The 24,359-nt window shown below is 39.6% G+C and overlaps 1 protein-coding gene across 2 annotated transcripts; it reads right to left on the bottom strand.

Annotated features, from left to right (window-relative positions):
• Positions 1–12,878, bottom strand: LOC147336061 (uncharacterized). 2 transcript variants are annotated; one of them, XM_086284954.1, is made up of 6 exons: positions 12,507–12,878; positions 11,743–11,770; positions 3,324–11,313; positions 1,667–1,783; positions 1,447–1,550; positions 1–1,342 (listed from the first exon to the last, which is right to left on the bottom strand). In XM_086284954.1, exons 3-4 carry the CDS (start codon positions 10,500–10,502, stop codon positions 1,778–1,780), a joined length of 7,185 nt encoding a protein of 2,394 aa, XP_086141080.1. In that variant the 5' UTR covers positions 10,503–11,313; positions 11,743–11,770; positions 12,507–12,878; the 3' UTR covers positions 1–1,342; positions 1,447–1,550; positions 1,667–1,777. The 2 variants fall into 2 exon arrangements, with proteins under 2 accessions (XP_086141080.1, XP_086141077.1); XM_086284951.1 differs by lacking the exons at positions 1–1,342; positions 1,447–1,550; positions 1,667–1,783 and having other exon boundaries at positions 2,255–11,313.
• Positions 12,879–24,359: the final 11,481 nt, after the last annotated feature.

Consider the following 24,359-nt stretch of genomic DNA (forward strand, 5'->3'; position numbering starts at 1 on the left):
TCTAATTGAAATGAACTTAAAAGAAGAACAAACATTCTGCAGAAAATACAAACTTTAATATACAGCATGATGTTTTTCAGACATATACACATGTGTATATCATGTTTAATAGTATTACATACATCAATTTGTTTTGTATGTCATAGAAAATAACATAAAAATCTTAAGTCATATTTTACAGCTTCTTTCTGAAAAGGACTGGTAGAATAAAGAAAAATAACTAAATTAAATAACTAAATAAAAAATAATGAGCAACATATGAAATACATGAAAATTCAACTTTTAAAACCACAATCCTGAACCTTTAAATTGTGTTGGTTTCTTAGAACATGGCTGAACAGCTGTTTCTATCGGTCTACTTAATCTTCTGATCTGTCTACACATCTTTTTATTACTCATTCTTCTTTATGTTTTAATGTAAACAGAGTCCACACAGTGGTAAAAGAGAACTGTATAGAGATTTGTGAGTAAACTCAAATGAAAGCCTAAGGTGGTGACACAGTTTAACACATGCAAATAATCAAATAAACACATTAGTCCTTTTTGTGAACATGGATAAATAAGTATCAATACAGCATTGTTCAGCCATGCCACTAAATGCTTTTTTACACATTGTTTTAACCTGGGCTCAGACACAAAGTCCCAAATTTAGTTAGTCCCTGACTTTGAGTTGTGGTTATGACTAATTATTATACACAAGTCTTTATCTATCTGAACTCTAAGGACACAAATATGAAAAAACCTATACTTACCAGCTGATACCCCACACTACACACTAGGTGTGCCATGTGACCTGAAACTTTGGTACAAAATCATCATAATCATTCTGTTAACACTGTTTTTTAACACTGTTTGTGTTGCTGTTCAGCAGTTTAAAATGTTTTAGATTGGATTACATGGAATGAATTTGAATTTTCTTGGGGGTTTTTGTATGTGTTTCGTTCTCAGCAGATTTTTTCTTCCATACTGTTGAATTCCAGTTACCACATTTCTGGTCATATGACATCCCAAGTGCCCACTTAAAAAAATCCCCACAGTTAATTCAACATTAAAACAAAATAAAAAAATGTTAAATAAATAAAGGTTTGCTCTGTGATGAAATATTAAATAAGCATACATTGTACAGAGCACTAACAATGAAAACAATCCTTTAGCCTGTTGATCAGAGAGAGGCAGTCATTATGTCCATTTAAAACCTGTAATCACAGAGCACAATGTTTCTGTGAAACTATGAAGTCCCATATGATCCTCATCATGTCCAGTGACTTCAGAGTGGATCCTCCCTGTCATCCGGCCAGTGTTTGATGTGTGGCAAGCAGCACAGAAGCAGGATAGCTGAGGACTTTAAAAGAAGAGCAGAAAACGGGAACATATGTAGTTGTAAATGTAAATATCAGTGATACTTGTCTTGTCAAAGGGAATAAAATAATGAAAATGTTAACTTACACACTCATTTAGGGAGGATCTTGACACTGCACAGAGGAGGCACAGTCAGTCTGACAATGATGGTGATCTCCAGGGATGTTTTCCTGCAGCAACATTCCTGCCAACTGGCCGTGTGATCCAGAGTAGTTGGTTTGTAATGAACAGAAAGGTGTATATGTTAGGTAGTGTGCACTCAGAGCTGGTCCTAAGAAACAAACACATCCTGTAATAAACTGAATACCTGTAGTAGTGCTGCTGCAAATATGAAGCCCTTCTATCATGAGTGGTTTCAAAGAAGGTGTTTTGGAGGCTCGGTCACAGAAACTGTGCAGTCTGTTCAGTCCTGAGTGTCTCAGCTCTGATGGGGATGGATCACAGAGGGAAACACCTGAGTACAGACATTACAATACACTCTAACACTCCTAAGGTCAAGTGAAAACACAATTTAAACACTTTACAAAGAATGAATACATGTTTTCATGGAAATTATGTCATTAACCCGTTTTGTTGTGAGTAAATCTCACCGACTGCTTGTGGGACAAGCTAGAAGGAGGACTTATCACAGAATGTCTCCTGTGCTCCAGATGTGAAGTCTCACGCTCTGATCGTACGGCGATGAAGATGGTGATGATGAAGCCTCTCTGATCTGTGGCATTACAGTTTCTAGCTGCTATGTGCTTCACACTGTTGGATCTTACATGTGAAGCTTGGAGAAGACACAGGAGGACTGTGTCTCTCTTAAAAAAGAAAAAGAAAAAAGGAAACCTAACACCCTCCCCCCCCTCAGCTCCCACCGTAAACCCCCCCCCCCCCCCCCACTCAACTCCCCAACCTCACACCATCCAATGTCTATACAAATGTAGGGTATCAGCTGGTAACAGAAAGCAAGTGTTACATATGTACTACTTATGTAACACTGCTGAAACATTTCTGGCCAGAAATGTGCAGTTATCAACCCAGACCCACCCTGATGATTGCACTGGCCGAAACATGATAAAAGCTCATAAAAATGTATGTTTCATCGAAAGATTTGTCCAAAAATATAATCGTATACTTTTGAAAAAGTTTAAAGTTTATAACAAACCAAAATAATAACATTTTTGTAAATAGTATTTCAAAATAGAGGCACACATAAAGTGGCTTAACTGTCATTATTGCTGTAATTAGGTTTGTTTGTTTGTTTGTTTGTTTTTTTAAAAAGCAACCTTTAGTCATTATTGTTCTCTCAGAAACAATGAAGAAGCTGTTGAACATTTATGTGTTGTGTAGGCAATCCTCTGGTCCACCCTCCCTCCCTCCCAGCCACAGTGAGACTGGGGCAGCCTGGCAGGATGTTGAAGCCTGGCTGCAGAGAGGATATGCCTACACTATTCATTTTAAACTGCTATATTTGATTTTTCTGACATTTATAGGTTACTGTTAGTGAATTTTAGATTTTCTGTAATAAATAAAATTGTCATCTTTTACTGATATCATTACTTAATTCATGTAATTGTATTTTATGTAAACAATTCAAACATTATACTGCAATGCAGGGCGTCAACTTTTAAATATCGCTCTACTTTCTTAAGTCATTCAAAAATATAGAAATTACTTACTGTATTCAAAGATCTAGATCATGAATCATCACAGGACAATACACAGTATACTGGGTCATGGTAACTATGGTATGTCTTCATGACTCCAGAATGGAGACATCGATCTGACTGAGAAATGAAAATTAGGTCAAGCAGTGTGTTCTTCTCTGTGGTAGGGGCAGTGATGACCTGTGCGTATCCCCTAGACTCAAACAGCTCCAGGATTGGTTTGTTTGCACTGGATAAAACATTCTCATTAAAATCACCACAAACTATGATGGGATGACAGTCCATGATCTCCAATGAGTCTAATAGGCTTACCAGGTTTTTCAGGAATGGCCTCAGAGTGTAGTCTGGAGGTCTGTATACAACTGCAATCAGAGCACTGACTGGTGCTTCAACCTTTAAAGCCAGAAATTCAAGGTCAGTTACATTATGGATGTACTGTTTTTCATGCACTTGAATGTCACTTTTCACATAAACAGCAACTCCACCACCACTTCTGTTTGCCATCTGGGGAAAGTTTGTGTAGGACAGGTGTCTGTTGCGTTTGAACAAATTGTAATTTTCCAAGTGGAGACTCTCTGCGACAAAAGAGCCCCGCAGGTGTGTTTCTGTTAGGCACAAAACATCTGCTAGACACAATTCATGGTGACTTTTGATGTCATTAATGTGAGCTGGCAGTCCCTCTGTATTATGATGAACAATGGTGAAAACCTCTGACCTGCTCAGTGTTTGCCTCACGTGTAGAAGAGGCATCATGTCATCAAGGTTGGCTTGTCTCATGTTCTCAAGCGCTGCAGTGATTTCTGGGTTGGTGAATATTTTTTTCTCTTCCATATCAAGAAGATACAGTCCACTGAGAGACGTCACTCTACTGACAGCTACGTAGGCCATGCCGGGCTCAAAAATGCTCTTAAGAGAGACAACAGCTGATGTAGTTGTCATACCCTGTACCTTATGTATTGTACATGCAAAGGCCAGCTTCACTGGGAACTGTCTTCGTACCACTCCTTTCTGCTTCAGATTCTCCTCTGCTCTCTCAATGTACACCATGTCGTCTGCTGGTGTGCGGTTATTCTTTCCAGATGTCTCATTATCCATTTTAAGTCCAAGCTTGATGATGTGTTGGTCGTTTTCAGAGTGAACTACTCTAAGTAGTATTCCAAAAGCTCCATTAACCAAACCATTTTGTATGTCAATGTTTCTGGTGAGCATGACACGAGCTCCTTCTGCAACTTTCAGTGTGTCTGGTAACTCGTTTTTACCTCCTTTCAACGGTCTGTCTTGAAGTGCCATTCTGCCAGTTCTAGGATCTTTTCTATAATCATCTGCATGGATGTCAATGATATGAGTGTGGAGCAGAGCCAGTGTTGCAGAGTTGTGTGCATCCACTTCTTTATTAGTTGCAAAAATGTGCAACGCATCAGTTGGACAATGGGCTGGTTCAGTTATGGCCTGTGACAACAAATTTCTATCTGCTTCGCAAAGCTCATCCAACTTTCCTTTCACACGAATTCTGTTCAGCATCTCTGCAAAGACAACATCATCTTTCTGACGCATAATCTCAGTCAGAGTGATCATCTGAAAATGCTCCCGCCACAGGTCGATCTCAGACGGGTCGTGCACACAGAGAGGTTTAGACTGTCGCACTGGGGGTAGCTGATAGAAGTCTCCGACAGCAATGACTGACATGCCTCCAAAGGGTCTCCGAGTCCCTTTGATCTGTTTGAGTCTTGCATCTACATATGCAAACAGATGTCTTGACACCATAGACACTTCGTCAATGACGATTATTTCAGCATTCAAAAGTTCTGATCTGACTTCATCCAGCTGATTGCCAAGTCCCTGAATGGGAGGTTTTAAGCTTCTAGGCAGCTTGAGAAGAGAATGCAGTGTTGTTCCAGAAATGTTAAAAGCTGCAGTCCCAGTGAAAGCAGTTAACAGGACAGTGGGTTTTGATATGTCAACGTCGTCTGCATATCTGGGCACTTTGCTCAGTATCTTAGATGCTTCTGAGTAGATGCATTTGATAAGATGTGATTTTCCTGTTCCAGCACCACCATTAATATAAAAGAAAAACTGCTCTGGATTTAGAGCACAGACTCTTTTAATGCACCAGTCTCTAACTGCATAAAATATGCAGGCTTGCTTCTTGTTCAGATTCTGAAACATCTGACGTAACAATGTGGGATCAATAGCAGGGGGTTCCCTGATGGCTCTGACTTCTGTTGAAGCATCAGCCTGACGGCTGTAGTCGGGCACATCTTCCTGTTCATTTTCATTGTCTCGCTCTCTTTCTTGTTCAACAAGTGGCAACCTTACGAGATCTGATTCAGGTGCCAGATTACACCATTCGTCAGTCACACCTCTGTTCTGCTCATATTCCTCAACAGCGCTCTCGATCTCCTCACTGTTTTTCTCATATTTTTCTCTGTTTCTTTTGACAATGTGTTGCACGTACTCAAGATGGTCAGTACCTGGTAGCTGTACACAGCCAGCACCATAGAAAGCCTGATAGGTTGGCAACGATGGTGTTTTCAGTTCGTGGTCTGAACGATGAGGAAGGTACAGTTTAAGCAGTCTTCCGTAATATTGCTCTGGATGTTTTTCTTGTGAGCAGCGGTGAAATCTGATGATAGCAGGCTTATTGTTTTTGCGCCTTTGCACAAACCCCATCTCATTGAGAAGGGGCAAAACATCTTTACCTTTTTTCTGTTGGCCATAGACAATCCTGCAAGTAGCAGCAAAGTCTGCCATGCACATCTCCTCATACTCTGGTGTTTCAGGTCTGGCTTTGTATTTGTCATTCAAAGATGTCATCCAAACATTGGAAGACTCAGGTGTTGTGTTGTCCAGAACTGACAGGGGACGACTCATTTTCACAGGATTATCATCAGTTGGAATGAATATTACAGCACGTGAGCATTGCTTCATGTGAAGACCACATGCACGAGCAACACACTCCTGTGCACTGATCTCTCGCTTCTTTGAATATGCCTGCATGACGGCTCTCATTTCATCGCACTCATTTACACTGTCCTTATTGGAGTTCTCAATGACAGTTTTCAGGTACTCAGATAGCCCGCCCTCTTTTTTTGATATATATTTCATTAAATAATTTGCAGCACCAAAAGCATCTAAAACAAAGCTTATGTCGATATTACTGTTCCAGGCTTCAAGCAGATGTGGATTATAGCCGTTTATCCAAGAGTCTTTTGGATCACGCTTTAGTATGATTGTACTCCTCATGTTCATTTTATTCAGGTATCTCTCATATTCTGCATGTGTCAACTTGCATCTTTCCAAGAGCTGCTCTAAACTCATGGAAGCAGTTTCAGGTTCATTCAGCAGCTGGTTCAGTGGTCTGAGCTTGTTCTTTGCCGTTTCTACTTCCAGTGCATCATCCTCACTGGGTCTTGTGATCATTGTCTCATTGCAGGGTGGTTTGGGAAAACCAAAACGGCACCCGGAGCTTAAACTCCTAAAGCACGTCTTTGTGTGGTTCTTACTGTGTTTTTGCACTTCTGTTACTTTTTTGTACAGTTCAGGTTGTTTATGTGGATCAGGCAGCTGAGCTGTGATGTATTTGTTTATAAAATCAAGAACAGTTTGCTCATCATCCTCCTCAAACACAGGAGCACCTTCTACCCACAGGAGGCAGTGTATGTGTGGGCTTCCTCTGTGCTGAAACTCAACTCTGTAAAAGTAGTCAATGACTTTGCCAAGTGGCTCTGCGGGAGATAAGAGTAAATCTCTGAATAATGCTTCAACTCTCTTGTCAAACATGCGCATTGTTGTGACAGGATTGCTTCTCAGGATGTCACACTTTGCTGACCAGTCGAGTCCTTCAAAATTCACTTGTTCACCTTGCTGCCTTGTTATTGCCTCGATCACTTCAGGCCAGCGCATTTCAGCAGCTGAAAATGTGCAAAAGAACGTGGGAGTTCCCAACTGTCTGATCATGGCAAAAAGATCTCTTGTTGTTTTCTCCCAATAGGCTGGGGTTCCTCTCAGAGGCTGCATGAATCTCACTGCATCTTTATTTCGCACCAGTTTCTCCACCTCATGTTTATCTTGTAACATGCCTGAGGTTATTTTTCTACCATCTCTGGTCAGAGGCTTTGCCTTCCTTAACTGTACTGTCATGCTGGATGTAGCCAAGTGTATTTCAGTCACAAACTGTGCAAAGAATAAATAGTTTGTGTCTTTGGCAAAACGATCATCAATGCAGAAAAGTCTTGATTTGAAATACCCACTGGGGGATACTTTGATCAGCCTTCTTTCATCAAGTGTGTTTTGGCCTGTAGGAAACTGCACAGGGAAGGCCATGGCCTCCAGTTTAGGTGTTTTGAAAAAACTTATTGGATTGTTTCTCTCTGCAGGAGCAACAGAGTAGATTCCTTCACTGAAACATAATATCTCCTCAGCCACATCAGGGGGCTGCAAACAGGACTCGAGTGCAAAACCACCATTAGTCAGTCCATCTGCTTGCTCTGAATCATCTCTCATCTGTTCATGCGATTGTTCACCATCACAGGGTAACATGTCAATGTCCTGTTCATTTATATTTTGTGCTTCACTCAGTGCATTTTTCTCACAGCTGTCAATTTCCATTAAATCAGCCTCATCATAATCGTCCTCATTCATGTTTTCATCATCATCATCCTCATCATCTTCATCAGGAAGAGTTGGATCACACAGCTCAGCATCATCTCTGATGCTCACATCCTTATACTGTGGATGAATCTGCTTGAGTTTATGCAGTGCTTGCACAAGTTTAGACCAGCTTACAGTCTGAAACAGCTGATGACCTTTGTAAGACAAGCGTCTCTTCAATTTTACTCTGATCACCTGAGAATTAATTCTCAATCGAGGTAGTGTTTCAACAGTTTCCTGTACCTCTGATGGGACACAGACCACATTTCCTCTAATTGCTCTTTGTCTGCCTTTGGGAAGAGGAATGATCTTGGCAAATGGTATGCACTTGGCTATGAGATGTCTCTCCAGTATGTTGAGATCAGACAGTTCAGGTGGAGTATCAGCAAGATCCAGTTTATTGGCAACAGCAAGCGCTGGCATGGATCCATTTTTAAGATGATTGTGGCAGGTGTGACAAATCCACTCTCTCTTTCTCTCATCGGGAACATTGCACTGCTCATTTCTGCAGTTTTCATCACAAACATGAACAAATCTTCCAGTCAAACATGTTGTAACTACATGTGGGTTTTTGACATACTTTGACCTTGTGCAGGGTCGCACTTGGTTTGGAAATGAAGCCTTGAAGCATACAGTACATGGGTATGATGGTCCAGCTTTGATTTGTGATTTGAACACAGATATGGCCTCGTTGATCACACTGTTGTCACTCTCTTGGGTTTGTCTGTTCACCCATCTGTATTTCCTTTTTATTTTCATTGCACATCTCATGTTGTGCATAATCCTGAATGCAAGATTACTTTGATACCTGTCTCGCATTAGTTGTTTCATTAGTTGTCTGTGTCTTACTCTGAATGCATTGTCACGTGCATAACGCTGAGTCACTCGAGATCTCTGTCTCTCTCTGAATTCTGGGTTTTCTTGATACCTTTTAGTTATATAGTTTTTTTGTTTTTGTCTAAATTCAGCATTGTCACAGTAGCGTCTTTTAATATATTGTTGTTGTTTCTTTCTGAATTCATCGTTCTCACAGTAGCGTCTTTTAATATATTGTTGTTGTTTCTTTCTGAATTCATCGTTCTCACAGTAGCGTCTTTTAATATATTGTTGTTGTTTCTTTCTAACTGTAGCATTCTCAGAAAAACGTTTTTTAACATATTGTTTTTGTTTCTTTCTGAATTCATCATTTTCACAGTAACGTCTTCTAATATATCTCTGTTGTTTCTGTCTGAATTCATCATTTTCACAGTAACGTCTTTTCATATACTGTTGTTTTTTCTGTCTGACTTCAGGATTGTTTTTATATGCCTCGCTTGTGCAAGACTTTTTCTTTTCTTTGTACTCTTTGTTTGAAGCATACTTTTGTCGTTCTTTCCTTTTTTGGTTTTCTTTTCTCTGATTTCTGGGTTTCTCTGATGCCATTAATCTTCTTTTCATTTTGTGCCTTTGTTGTTTATTAACTTTTTTCAGTTTTTGTAAAACTATATCAGAAAGATCACAGGAAGCAACATTTGTTATTGCAGCATTTGATTGACATAAAAAAGCATCCCTTGATGGAAGGAAACTTAATTCACTGCATAGTTCTTCAGTTGGTATATTAGGAGGTTCATTCTGATCTTCATATGATGTGAACTGAGTCACGTGAACTTCTTTTTGTTTCACCGGTGGCGTACAAATGGACATTTGACAAAAGATGTTCTCAGTCAGATCAGTCGTTGTGTTTCTCCTTGGAGTAGAGGAGTTTGCTTCATCAACAGTTGTATCAGAGTGAGTAGATGCCACAGCAGTGGCAGCTGTTGGTCTGCAGACTGTGTCTGTGATAGTATCACTCAGGTTGACTGTGCTCATACTGTAGAACTGCACAGGCTTCAGTTCATAGTTACAAGAGGGTGATATCTCCATCATTTCATAAGAATCTTGGATCCTCTTAATCATGTCACTGAGGAGTGTGAATTTCAGCATCACTGCTGTACCACGATTACGTGACTGTAGTAATAGAGGAAGACCACTGGGTGTTCTGGAGTGTGGATCAAAGAAACCATATTTGCCTGATGTGGATCTGAACACTGCGATACACAATCCACTCATAATCAATAAGGCATACTGCACATCTGACAACAGGCAGCTCAGTCCTGCTTCTAAGCTGAGAAAGGTATCTACTGCCTCCTCTGGAGGTTCTTCAAATGTCCCATACCGGGAAGGCTGTGTCATGTTGACATCATACATAGACCAGCGAGCATCAACTTTGTCTGGCAGCTCATCGGTTGCCAAATGAATATTTTTAGGAAATCTTTTCTTGGCCTCTTTGTACATCACATCACCTTTATCCAAGACCAGATTAAGGTCAGCTGTAGTCATGTTTTCATTCTCATGAAGGAATGCAAGAAATGTGAGTGAGTTGCATGTGCACTGCTTGTTTCTGGAGTCTCCATATTTAGGATGTGCCTGGCTGTGAGATGCACAGACAAGTGTAATAGAGGGCTGGTTTTCAAGGTTCACTCTTTCTGCATGAGATGGTCCTGCCACATCACTGTGACAGCCTCTTTTCAAAAAGTCAGCATAACCCACCTGTGGGGCACTTGACACCTCATGTTGTTCATTAACTTTATGCTGCAGTCCACTCTTTACAGCATCAGCATAAGATACCTGTTGTACATGTGCAGGAACATGTTGACCTGCCTGTTTGACACTGTCAGAATTGGTCTTTGTAGACACACTGTCTTCTGCAGAGCTCTGAGGAAAATCAAACTCAGCTTGTTCACATGTTGGTACTTTGTGAAACTCATGAAACTTCTTCCAGTGTTGTTTTGCAGCTTGTGACTTTTTCTGCTTCCTTGGCATTTTCACACACCTGCAAGTGTTTCTTAGTCTTTAGAAAATATGTTCACAAGATAAGAGTGGCACACACCAGGAGATGTTGTCTTTGTTTTTATATTTCAGTTTTTATTTGTCTTAAACAGTTGTCTTTCGTTTGACAGTTTGTTCTTCAGTTGAGAGAATATTATGCACTCTCTTTATTGGCTTGGCATTTTTCAGCAGCAAGCCAAGAGTGAAAAACAGGTAGAGAGAAAATTTAGAAGAGAGAACAGGCAGAGCAGGAGAGACACGGCTGGGAAATCACAATCAAACCGTGAATTAGTTTTCTTTGTTTGTTCAGTTTGTTCTCAGGTAGAGGCAATATATGCACTCTTTATTGCTTTAATGGCTTGGCGTTTTTCAGCAGCAAGCCAAGAGTGAAAAACAGGTAGAGAGAAAATTTAGCAGTGAGAACAGACAGAGCAGGAGAGACACGGCTTTAAATCAAACCGCAGATTTTTCTTTGTTTGTTCAGTTTGTTCATAGGTTGAGGCAAAATATGCACTCTTTATTGCTTTGTTGGCTTGGCGTTTTTCAGCAGCAAGCCAAGAGTGAAAAACAGGTAGAGAGAAAATTTAGCAGAGAGAACAGACAGAGCAGGAGAGACACGGCTTTAAATCAAACCGCAAAAGGATTGTTGGTTTGGCAAAATTTCTCACAAACCACAGAGTGAAATACAGATGGAAAGAAGGCAGAGACAATAGGTGGAGCAGGACAGAGGATAGAGGGGTTGGGGGGTTGGGATGTGAGAGAGAAGACTGGAGATCTGGTCCTTGTTCTTCTTCTTCTACACACTCTGAACAAAAAACAAGAAAAAAAAATAATTTTATTAAAATTATATCACATGGTAATTGTATGAACTAAATGTGACTACTGCAAAAGGACAAAACAAATATTCAAGCTAAACTGTTGTCGGCTGCCATGTGCAAAAAGTTGCATAATTGGGCACTTTTTAAAAGAATAAATATTTAATTAAATTCAGCAATAATATTTTTAAATACAAATATGATTGAGTGAATCATTAATTAATCACATGTAGTGTGACTACAAAAATGTACGAAAAAAATATTTTAGCCCAATTGTTAAGCTGCACTTATGTGTATTTATTATAAAATTGTGTTTAAAAGGTCTAGCACAAAGTTTGAACCCATCACTTTACAGCTTATATTAGTCATATTATTTTTTTTATTTTGGTCTACTTCTCTTACAGTATGTGCACACCTACCAGGCAAAGCACAGTGTCAGTCAGGTTCCTGAAAGAAACGAGAAATAATACGTTAGTTGTCTGTACAGTGTTATCAGACTAACAGAAATACAAAGCCCACACGACATGATACACTGAACTTCTAGTCAGCAGGGTAATTATAGAGTAATATAGCACACCAACTGATACAGCAGTCATTTTACAATTCAAACTAGTTAACTGAAGTATTGCCACTTATGTAAGGCTACTGTTAGACTGTTACTAGCCTTAGCATTGCTGCTAGCGCTAGCATTCCGGCTAGCATTAGCACTTCAGTTAGTGTTAGCATTGCAGCTAGCGTTAGCATTGCAGCTAGCGTTAGCAATGCTGCTAGCGCTAGCAATGCTGCTAGCACTAGCAATGCTGCTAGCGCTAGCACTCTTACTGTTAAAACTGAGCCACAATGGCAATAATAAAGCTAATTTCTTACTTTTGTCTCACTGACCAGCAAGAAATATCACAGGAATATTATTTTTGTCAGTTAACAACTGCTAAGGCTAGTGTTAGCACTATAGCTAGCGTTAGCATTGTTGCTAGCATTAGCATTGAAGCTAGCGTTAGCACTGCTGCTAACAGCAAAACGTAATAAACGTATATAAATGATAGCGAAGGTTATTCTTTTTTCTTTCTTTCTTCTTTGAATTGTTTTTAACTCTGTTGGACTTGATATGTGAGTTTAAATGTCAAACATGTATTTTTTCCATCATAAAAATAAAACACTGCAGTACTGAGTGTACTGTACTTACCACAGCAGAGAGCAAAGCGGAATGACGACAGTTGGTCCAGTGATAGGTTAAAAACAGATGAGGCGTTCAGGTGGTGCTTGGAAATTTGACCATCAGTTTGAACAGCAATAATGAGCATATACATGTCTGTGTGTTGGTCTCTGTGTGTGACAGACATAGAGAGATAGAGGGAAAAAATACACTATACTAGTGTACAAATTGGTCCTTTTTGCCCAAGTATAAGCGAATGAGTGACATACAGAAAAACAGGGCAACTGGCATTAAATGAGCAAATAAAAAGTATTAAATCTTGAACTGTTTTGTGGGTTTTATTTTAAGACTACTTTGAGTGTATTCGTGGGGAGATAAACTATACAGACTATAAACAGAGACATTAAATGAGATTAGGTTAGTTAAATGTTAGTTAAAAGGTGGGGAAATTAACTACAGACCGATAGATGCTGAGAGCTTTAATTATCCAGTCAGAAAGGATGATTTTGAAGTCATCAACTGACTCCAACTGCCCAGATCTGAAAAACCTTTGTGCCAATCACAATGCTCTACTTAGTTGGCATATACTAACTAGTGACAAACTATTAATCTGTGGCAAAACCCTGTCAAATCTGTCTTATTGTACTTTTGAAAAAGTTAATCTTACTACAATCTAACATTTTTAGGTTTAACCTTGGCAGAGTGAGAGAGAGCTCGTTAAGCAGGCAGGTGTGAGCCTGCACAGACATGCACCTCACTTTTGCTGCTTAAAATGAACAGAAAAGTCAGGCCGAAACAAATCGTTCCCATATGAAAAGTACAAATCGTATTGACGAAATTCTTTCACCGTGAGCGACAGCAGCTTCTAGTCTACTGAATTCTCAGTTTTCATGCCTGTGGAGTTTATTATATGGACGTGGTGACAGTGTAAAGACACCATGCTCTTCTGATTTTCAAACCAACCTTCTGAGCCATTTTAACATTAGAGTCTATGGAAGAGTTGGAGGGAGGAGGCTGTGCATTGGTGACATTTATGAAAGAACCATAACACCTAGTACAATAGTAAACACATTGGATGAAAGAGGACAGCCATGGCTACGTTTTGAGGGTAAAATCATACCTGTAGAGCAAACGCTGCGGACACAGCAGCAGTTTTAAAAAAGATTTTAAGATTATTTTTTTTGCTCCTCTCACTCTAGCAGTTGAGCTGCCTCACTCTAGCCCCAACATTCCGTCCCATACACACCCATTATAAACTCTGAAACGGGTGAAAAAACATCATGAAACTTAAACTGGAACTGAAGAAAAAGTATAATAGATATTGAAAAGATAAATGCAAGTTGAATAGTTGAATGTCTTGTCTTCGTTTTAAAGTTTGAATGGTGGCTCTATGTCAATGTATGTGGAAGTAGTAAGAGTTTAAAAATGAGTAAGTTGAATGAGGATTTGAAGGGTCTCCCCATTGAAATACATTATAAATTTTTGTTGAATAAAGTTGAATAAAATTAAAAATATAAATGTTAAAAATATGAAAAATGGAAGCAGTGTTGTCCAAAAGAATAGGAATCTAACGGTGTTGGAATGGTTTTTCTAAGTTGAACGGTTTTGAAGGAGTAGGATTACAAAAAACGTACGGAATACAGAATAAAATATAATAATAATAACTAGAAAGTGCATTTTCTGAAGAAACTGCAGTGTGAATGCTTGAATCTGAATGTATGCACTGAAATGAATTAATTGCTGAATTTTGAGTTAAAAATATTGAATGAGATTAAAAAAAAACAAAAAAACCCCCGAATTTAACCTGAAAACAAAGGTGCTGAACTGCTAAAAGCTGAAGGTTACACAGAAGAAGGAGTTGGAAAAAAACTGAAAATGTTTTAATTGTAAATTAGAAAAACCTAAGAAATGAGAAAAGAACATTTAGAGTCAGAAAACATCTGAAAGAATATTAAAAGGTCATATTCTTTGAATCACTGAATGACTCAAATGTGATCCCTCCACTTTGATCCACACAGTTTAAAAAGTTTACATCTCTGAGCTTTGAAAGACAAGATGTTGGAAAAAGAACAACGATGGCGACGTTTTGAGGGTAAAATGATGGCTGTAACACTGTGGACACAGCAGCAGTTGAAAGAGAAGTGTTTAAGATGAATCTTGGTACAGTGGCAGGCAGAGCTCGTTAAGCAGGCAGGTGTGAGCCTGGTTGCTATAGTGACTGCACCCAATGGCTCCATACACACGCACACAGACATGCACCTCACTTTTGCTGCTTAAAATGAACAGAAAAGTCAGGCCGAAACAAATCGTTCCCAAATTAAAAGTACAAGTCGTATTGACAAAATTCTTTCACCGTGAGCGACAGCAGCTTCTAGTCTACCGAATTCTCAGTTTTCATGCCTGTGGAGTTTATTATATGGACGTGGTGACAGTGGAAAGACACCATGCTCTTCTGATTTTCAAACGAACCTTCTGAGCCATTTTAACATTAGAGTCTATGGAAGAGTTGGAGGGAGGAGGCTGTGCATTGGTGACATTTATGAAAGAACCATAACACCTAGTACAATAGTAAACACATTGGATGAAAGAGGACAGCCATGGCTACGTTTTGAGGGTAAAATCATACCTGTAGAGCAAACGCTGTGGACACAGCAGCAGTTTTAAAAAAGATTTTAAGATTAATTTTTTTGCTCCTCTCACTCTAGCAGTTGAGCTGTCTCACTCTAGCCCCAACATTCCGTCCCATACACACCCATTATAAACTCTGAAACGGGTGAAAAAACATCATGAAACTTAAACTGGAACTGAAGAAAAAGTATAATAGATATTGAAAAGATAAATGCAAGTTGAATAGTTGAATGTCTTGTCTTCGTTTTAAAGTTTGAATGGTGGCTCTATGTCAATGTATGTGGAAGTAGTAAGAGTTTAAAAATGAGTAAGTTGAATGAGGATTTGAAGGGTCTCCCCATTGAAATACATTATAAATTTTTGTTGAATAAAGTTGAATAAAATTAAAAATATAAATGTTAAAAATATGAAAAATGGAAGCAGTGTTGTCCAAAAGAATAGGAATCTAACGGTGTTGGAATGGTTTTTCTAAGTTGAACGGTTTTGAAGGAGTAGGATTACAAAAAACGTACGGAATACAGAATAAAATATAATAATAATAATAATAATAATAATAAAGATTAGAAGAACAATACTGTGAATGCTTTTCAAGCATTCACACTAATAAAGATTACAACAACAATACTGTGAATGCTTTTCAAGCATTCACACTAATTAAATGTATTGTGGAGGTTTGTAAGCACAACACGAGAGATCCCAGTATTTCACTCCAACTTTAATCTCGGCTTATCACAACTAAACACTCAAGGCACCAAAACCTAACCCTCTCACTTCCCCTCACACTGGAGACACCTGGTGGTCCACCACAGTATAAAAAATTAAATGTATCATTAATTAATTACAAATGGAATTAAATACAATTGATAGGTTTGTAGCTTAACCCTATGCACTGGAACGTTGAAGACAATGTAATTACACAGCAAAGCAAGACACGAGTAGGCAAAGTTCTTCATGTTTCTCGTGCACGGGAGAGAACCGGACAAGCGCCGTTCCTTCGCTTGACCCCAGTTGCTCTCGTGCGCTCCCCCGTAACACTGCTCTTTTATGGAGGTTACATGAATATACATAGGTTCATTAACATATGACGTCTACATACACACAAAGAGTACCTTGCCTGTGGTTTTGTAAGTGTGTGTGTGTGTGGGGTCAGAGTGTGACCCCATAAATGACTTCCCTAAACCTGCTGGTCTGGAAGTCCAGCAGTTCATCTAAACAAAAGGCACTTAGACTAAAACAGATATAGATACATTTATCCTACCATAAAACAATAAGACAAGGTACGACCTCTCCCATGCTCCCAGAGCACTCTGGAATGCACACAATGTCTCTGCAGACTACTAAGCATCAAACCTCTATCAATCTACAACTAATTATAAAACTCTAAGCATATATAAGTAGATATTTCTAAGCATAAATGATAATCAACAATACAAATCCAACAACAATAATTAAACATTTTAAATTAAATGAATGACCATTAAATAATAACATATTTGTTTAACTGATTATTCCAATTTGTATAATTAATTACACATTTAATCATTTAATGATTAATAATTAATTCATTTTGGCACTCAAGGCCCCGGACGCACCTGCACAGCATCCGCAATCACGCCCCGCCGAATTAAATATTGTACTGGGTCCTGTGGTTGTGGTTGTTGTGGTAATGTTGAGCGGGCAGCGGGAGAGCTGCAGCTCTGTGTGCGTTGTAAACAGCAACCGGCTAAGTATTAATAAACAGTATCAAAATGCCACTGGGTCTGCCGTGTATGTTTACATCTTACTTTACTGACCTTTGCCTTTTCTTTTCTTTTGTTTAAAAATTTTAGGATGCATGGCTCAGCCCTTGCAGAACTCATAGGCCAGCAACTGGATTTCTGTCTAGTAGGGCTGCCACGATTAATCGACTAGTCACGATTACGTCGACTATCAAAATCGTCGACGACTGATTTAATAGTCGACGCGTCGTTTGAAGCTTTGTAAGATCCCAAAAGACGCAGGAATAAGTAGTAGGATTTAAGAGTGTAATAACGGACTGAAACAGAAGATGGCAGCACTGCATGTACAAGGATGCCAGCTGCCGTTAAACCCCGAAGAAGAAGAAGAAGAAGAAGAAGAAGAAGAAGAAGAAGAAGAAGCTTTGTCCCAGAATTCATAGCGCAGCCCAGCTCAGTTTCCAACAATGGCGGCAGCTAGTTAGTTTTAATGTTACTCTTATTATTCTTTCTGGGTCACAAAATAAACATTTAACATATTTTCAGGCGAGAATGTAGCTGTGTAAACCTCAAATATCTGCTCAGTTTATCAAGACACCACATATTTTCAAAAGCGCTCCGACGTTTTCGGAGACATCTGTTACCCACTAGCTCGATAGCTAGCCGGGGGCCATGAGAGCACCGGACTCCCGGCAGATCGTTTTCAAACCCACCGCCCTACTCAGGTTAAACATATATAAGTCACTTAGATAACTTAAAAATGTTATTGTTTGGCTTTTTTCAGTATTTTATTTGTTCCTGAGTAAATCGGCTGAGTTTATTAAACTCCACCGAAACAATCTGCACATTTAATTAAAATTCAATAAACTATCATCTTGTCTTTATTTTTAGTTAGCACAGACCTTAAACACTTAAAGCTGTAAGCTAATGATAGTTATATAAGAGCAGATGCTGCTGGTGCAATAAGCTGTACTTTTACGTTCAATGGATGATGATCTGATTAGTCGACTAATCGCAAAAATAATCGGTGACTAGTCGACTATCAAAATAATCGTTTGTGGCAGCCCTACTGTCTAGCAGTCTAAGGTCTGTTGATGGCTGCTTCAAAGTTGTTGTTGTTTGTTTTTTTTAATGCAAGTTACCCATGCACCCAGGTTTGGGAATTCCTTCACACTGTCATCTATCCCAAGAATAGATGAATCCCAGGACATGAACCAAATATGACCAGTGTTGGGTAAGTTACTTTAAAATAGTAACTTAGTTACATTACTAGTTACTTCTCTCAAAAGTAACTCAGTTACTTCAAGTTACTCGTTACTTTCAAAGTAACTAGTTACTAGGGAAAGTAACTTTGGTTTTACTCAGAATTCTCTTGTTAATGTGTTGCTTCCATAACTTTGCCAGTCTTCTAGCTTGCTTACTTGCCACAAGTGCACTGTGCCACCTACCAATAGAAAGGAAAAGATAATGTGCATATTTCCACGAGAGAAATCCCACGCCTGGACCGTCATTGACTGCTGCCATGATTCTAGCCTACGTCACAGCGTCATGTGCGCCTTTTACATCCAACACAAAAACTGCAGTCGTGGTGCTCTCGATTGTACTCAGAACTCGGAAATTCTGCCTTCTGAATAGGAAGATGTAGGTAACACCAGACTGCACATGAGCTGCATACAGAGCTGGACTGGGACAGAAAATTGGCCCGGGCATTTTGACTAGAGACCACCATTATAGGAAAAATCATAAAGCCTTTGAATGAAAACAAACACTGTTGTGACAGTGATGCACACTGTTCTGATGGTATATATGCATTAATCTATCAATCGTTTGTTGTAAGATTCAGATAATGATTTATTAAAAGCCAGACATTTTAAATGAGAATAAGAAAGAAAAGTATTTCTTTGTCCCCCCCTTTCCCTGTTAATGCCCTACCTGGCCCCCTGGCAACACTTTGCTAGATCCGCCCCTGCACAGTTACCAGCTGTCAGCTACCTAAAAAAGGATCCTGGGGTTATTTGTCTCTCAGAAACAGTTCATAACTTCCCTTCAACTCATTCATGTCACCTAAAAGGTAAACCTGTTTCTCCATCACCTGTTCAGCTCTGATGATCCAGTAAGGACATCTCCTGGTTTCATCTTCATGTTTCCCTCTCACCAGATAACCAAACCATATCATGACCAGCAGCTTTTTTGCAGCTGTGGCTCCAGCATCGAGTGATGGGAGAAGAGAGCCGGAGATCGACAGACGGATTGGGGCTGCGGCTGCAGTAATGCGGACGCTGCACCGGTCCGTCGTGGTGAAGAGGGAGCTGAGTGTAAAAGCGAAGCTCTCAATTTACCGGTCGATCTACGTCCCTACCCTCACCTATGGCCACGAGCTGTGGGTAGTGACCGAAAGAACGAGATCGCGGATACAAGCGGCAGAAATGAGCTTCCTCCGAAGGGTGGCTGGCCTCTCCCTTAGAGATAGGGTGAGAAGTTCGGCCATCCGGGAGGGGCTCAGAGTAGAGCAGCTGCTGCTCCACATCGAAAGGAGCCAGCTGAGGTGGTTCGGGCATCTGACAAGGATGCCCCCTGGGCGCCTCCTGGGTGAGGTGTTCCAGGCATGTCCCACCGGGAGGAGGCCCCGGGGCAGACCCAGGACACGCTGGAGAGATTATATCTCTCGGCTGGCCTGGGAACGCCTTGGTGTTCCCCCGGATAAGCTGGAGGAGGTGGCTGGGGAGAGGGAGGTCTGGGCCTCTTTGCTTAGGCTGCTGCCCCCGCGACCCGGCCCCGGATAAAGCGGATGAAGATGGATGGATGGATGGCTCCAGCAAACATCAGCTGATACTAGAAATTAATATTAAATAAATTCTAACAACAGCTGATCAAGCTTAAACGTGCTGCTGTTGTTTAATAATAATAATGGATTGGATTTATATAGCGCTTTTCAAGGCACCCAAAGCGCTTTACAATGCCACTATTCATTCACTCCCACATTCACACACTGGTGGAGGCAGCTACGGTTGTAGCCACAGCTGCCCTGGGGCAGACTGACAGAAGCGAGGCTGCCATATCGCGCCATCGGCCCCTCTGGCCAACACCAGTAGGCTGTAGGGTAGAGTGTCTTGCCCTCTTTTGGCGCAAAGTGGGCGATAAACAAACAAGAGAGCCGATCAGCTAATCACTGATCAGTTTTCATGATTGAAGTAGAAACGGGAGAGGGAGGGGGGAGAATGAAAGAAGAAGAGGCAGCTGTGCAGCGTAAAGACACAGAATAACTCCAGCTTTGTGCCTTTTTCATTGTAGCTGAATTAGGGGACAAACTGTTCCTTTTCACCTCAATAAGAAACGCGTAATATTTTCTCTGAATACAAGACTGGACGGTTGGCAACTCTAATAACTTATGAACAAAATAAAGTGCAACATCATCAGAATCAGAATCAGAATCAGAAAGGGTTTTATTGCCAAATGTTGAGCAGGTTTACAACATTAGGAAATTGCTGCGGTGCTTCAGTGCAAACATACTTTCATAAATTACGCTAAAATAGACATTAAAATAAAAATAAGAATAAGAATTAAAAGTGCTAAGTAGATAGATATGTACATGAGTGCAGGTGGTGATCAGTGCCAAACATTGAATGATGCAGTGAACACAGCGTAGGGTCATGTGTTAGTGGTGGGAACAGTCTTATGGTTATTGTTCATGTGTTCAACAGCAGAGGGGAAGAAACTGTTCTTATGGAGAGAGGTTCTGGTGCGAATGGACCGGAGCCTCCTGCCTGAGGGGAGCAGGTCAAACAGACTGTGTCCAGGGTGAGAAGGGTCAGCTGAGATCCGAGCTGCACGCCCCAGTGTCCTGGAGGTGTACAGGTCCTGCAGAGATGGGAGTCTGCAGCCAATCACCTTCTCAGCAGAGCGCACAACACGCTGCAGTCTCTGTTTGTCCCTGATAGTGGCTCCAGCGTACCATTAACTTCATAGCACCCACCCAGCTGTATAGAAACTCCCTCATGCTAGCTAGCACGCAGTACGGAAAAAGTCAGCACAACGAAAATAAACTGCACCTAAACTTGGTTTATATCTGACCCAGAGAGACTGCAGGTCATAACTTCTTACCTGAAGTTCAGTTCACACTCGGACCGGCGGCCGCTTCGGGTCTCTCCTCTTGCCTCCCTTTTCCTTCATCCACCTGCTGGCTTCCACCACTTGCTAATGTTATTGAATCTGTGGAAGCTCCGCGACAGCCACCACACGAAGTAACGAGTAACGACCCTATCTAAATCCCAGTAACGACTAACGCGTTCCTGATTTTGGCATAATAACTAGTTACCGTGCTCGTTACCACAATAATAACGTAGTTACTGTAACGCGTTACTTAATAACGCGTTATTCCCAACACTGAATATGACAAATCGAGTGAGAGCTCATTTAGCTATGATGGAAGCGTAAAATGTTGCTCATAAAGGTGCATGAAATTATCTGAGAAGGAGATTCCCTCTTGCCACTTTTCTAAGTCTTGCCAAGTGTTGATGTATGTTAAGCAGAGATGGGCAGTAACGCGTTACGCGTTACTGTAATCTGATTACTTTTTTCAAGTAACGAGTAAAGTAAGGGATTACTATTGCAAAATCGGTAATTAGATTACCGTTACTTTCCCGTAGGAACGCTGCGTTACTGCGTTACTAAAACCGTGATTTTTTTTGCGAGAATGTCTCATGACAGTGACGTAAGCAAGTGCGCCGTTGGTGACAACAGCTGTGTCCAGATCAACAATGGATCATATATCGATTGTGGGAGCGAGTATGAGCGTGCAGCGTTTAAAGCTTGGAAATACTGACCTTATTTTGAGTTTGATTCCATAAAAAGTGACAAAAACATTAGCGTCCGTTGTGCGTGGGAAGAAAACTTTTTACAGCGAAAAAAAACCCCTAAACTTTCAAGCAAGCACAGAGTGCGCAACGATGTAATGAGAAACTCACAGAGAAACTCGCGGATTCGTCAACTGACCGCAGCACACCTGCACCAGGGTAAACCTCCGCCTACCCCCAGTCCTGCTTTACAGGTGAAAATAGAGCAAAACGACCACTGAGTCTTTGACTTTATTTATTTTCTGCTGTGTTTTACTTGCATCTATTTGAAAGAGTGAGTGTAAACACAAAAAATATTTTATTTTATGTGCTGGAATGTGCAGAAAATAAGTTTAAATATTAAACTAAGTTCTTCAAGTCAGAGAATGGTGCATATAATTTAATATTTATTTGATGCATAAAGTTAAAGGATTAAAACTGATAAAACAAGTTAAAAAAAAGAGACTTTTCCATTTGATTACATTTTGTATGATGGATTATGTAGAAAAAGTAGAATTGGGCTGAAAGATCTATCGCTTTATCACCTCTTCAGGTTGTAAATCGTGTTTTTAAAAAGTAACTAAGTAACTAAGTAATTAATTACTTTTGAAAATAAGTAATCAGTAAAGTAACGGGATTACTTTTTGGGGGGAGTAATCAGTAATTAGTTACTGATTACTTTTTTCAAGTAACTTGACCAACACAGATGTTAAGTACTGAAAAAATCATAAATTCTTCAGTTTTTTAAAGTTAAGAGCTTTTACATGTAATTTGTTCTAAAACAGAGCTGACTTTACATAGCATGTCTTCATGTGTATTAACATGTGCTGTAACCAAAGACTGATTTGAAGTAATCGATATAATAAATTATATATATTTTTTGGTACATTTTTTTTTTACTTGCATTTTACTTTCATTGATATATTTTGTATGAAGTTTGCTGTATGTTCTATGTATCATATGGCAATAAACGTATTTTTGAGAAAATCTGTTTTGAATCTAGTTTTTATATGCTGAATTTTATAGTAAGTAGAAATCTTAACCTAAATGCTAAAGGTAATATAACACTAGTGATAGGTTTTGAGTTTCGACCCAATTTTATTAACCTCAAGTTGGTTATTGGTCAATTTAACCCAATTTTTGGATAGTTATCCTAACCCAGAGTGCTGGGTCAAACCAGTAACCCAACCCTGTTAAGTTGAAACAACAACAATATTTGACCCAGCATTGGGTTACAAATTGGGTTATTTTTAACCGTGCAATATTTAGGGTGTATCAGTCAGAAGTCAGCTGTGTACCAACCTGACTTCTGCACAACACAACTGATGATCTCATCTCAAGGAGGCAAGAAATTTCACAAATGAATCCTGATAAGGCACATCTATGAAGTGAAAAACCATTTCAGGTGAATACATCATGAAACTTATTGAGAGAAGGCCAAGGGTTTGCAGCGATATCAAGAAAACAAAGGGTGGCTACTTTCAGGAATCTAAACTATAAAACATGTGTAGAGTCCATTTTTTCAATTTTTCATTGAGTCCTGCATTTGACTCCACATCAGGGCCGTGCAGAGAGGTTTAAAGGGGCGGGTGCTCAAAGTTAAAAAGGGGCACATTGAACCAGGCTGAATAACAACAACACACATTCATCAAGAATCTAATATGGGAAGGGCAGGGCTGTGTTGATCTGAGACTGTAGACATTAAAAAGTCCACAGGAGAGGTGGTAGCTGATTAAACAAGTGTCATGAGATAATAACAAAATGCAAAGATTGGTGACAGCGCTTGGAACCATAAGGCAATAAAAAACTGTGAGAAATAATTTAGGCTCTGCCTGTGAATCACTCTTTGCTTCTCTTCTTCCTTCCATCCCATCATTTCATATATCACTCTCCCACTTGCTATGTGAGAACAAGGCACAACTTGCTATTGCAATAAACTATAATCTAATTATCCACACCTAACAACTCTTGCACTTAATCTATAATAAAATGATGACAGAAAAATGTTATAGCCCTGCCTTTAGTATCCTCACACAGCTCCTACTGTTTCCTCCTCATGTCCTTACCAGGCTTGTCTGGACAATGTTATATCATGAGTAATATTTTTTTAAATCCATCTAAATAAAACACACACATGCACACACAGTGACATTTTAGACCTTCTTCAGAATACTGTATATATTATGGGCATCATGGTGCTGATCCAGAATCCTTACATTATTATTCATTACTAGAGCTACAATAATAAAGCAATGAGGAGGGGGAAGTAATAAATATGAAATAATGTCATTATGATGATTTCATTTGTTTCACTATCCACTCTGTGCAGGGGCAAAGCTTATTACATGTTTAAACTGTAGAGATACAATCATTTTACTGCTGTAAAATCCAAATTTTGTCTTATTTAAAATATAAATCTAATATAATCTGCTTCTTAATGTATGTTCTTTAAAATACAGCGTGTGTTTTTAATATATTATAATTATAATAATTATTATGTGGACATGCATATTAGATCGTTTTTTAGTGAAATATAATCCCTCCGGAAAGGCAGGAAAAGCCCGGAAACTTACTTTAAAACTAAATATGTTCTGAATACTTTAAAACTAAATGTGTTCCCTAAAACGGTGACAGAGCTACAGACCCATGACAGCCTTACACAGGTAGCCAGCAGCTGTGACCAGCACTACTTGTGCAGTTAATAAAAG

Source organism: Aulonocara sp. 'chitande type north' Nkhata Bay, linkage group LG3 (assembly GCF_057382095.1).
Source record: "Aulonocara sp. 'chitande type north' Nkhata Bay isolate Kocher_YH1m ecotype deep benthic linkage group LG3, A_spYH_male_GT1.1, whole genome shotgun sequence".
Classification (NCBI taxonomy): Eukaryota; Metazoa; Chordata; class Actinopteri; order Cichliformes; family Cichlidae; genus Aulonocara; species Aulonocara sp. 'chitande type north' Nkhata Bay.

Excerpts from the sequence above, each read along its gene's own strand:
- LOC147336061 (XM_086284951.1), bottom strand. The coding sequence starts at position 10,502 with ATGCCAAGGAAGCAGAAAAAGTCACAAGCTGCAAAACAACACTGGAAG.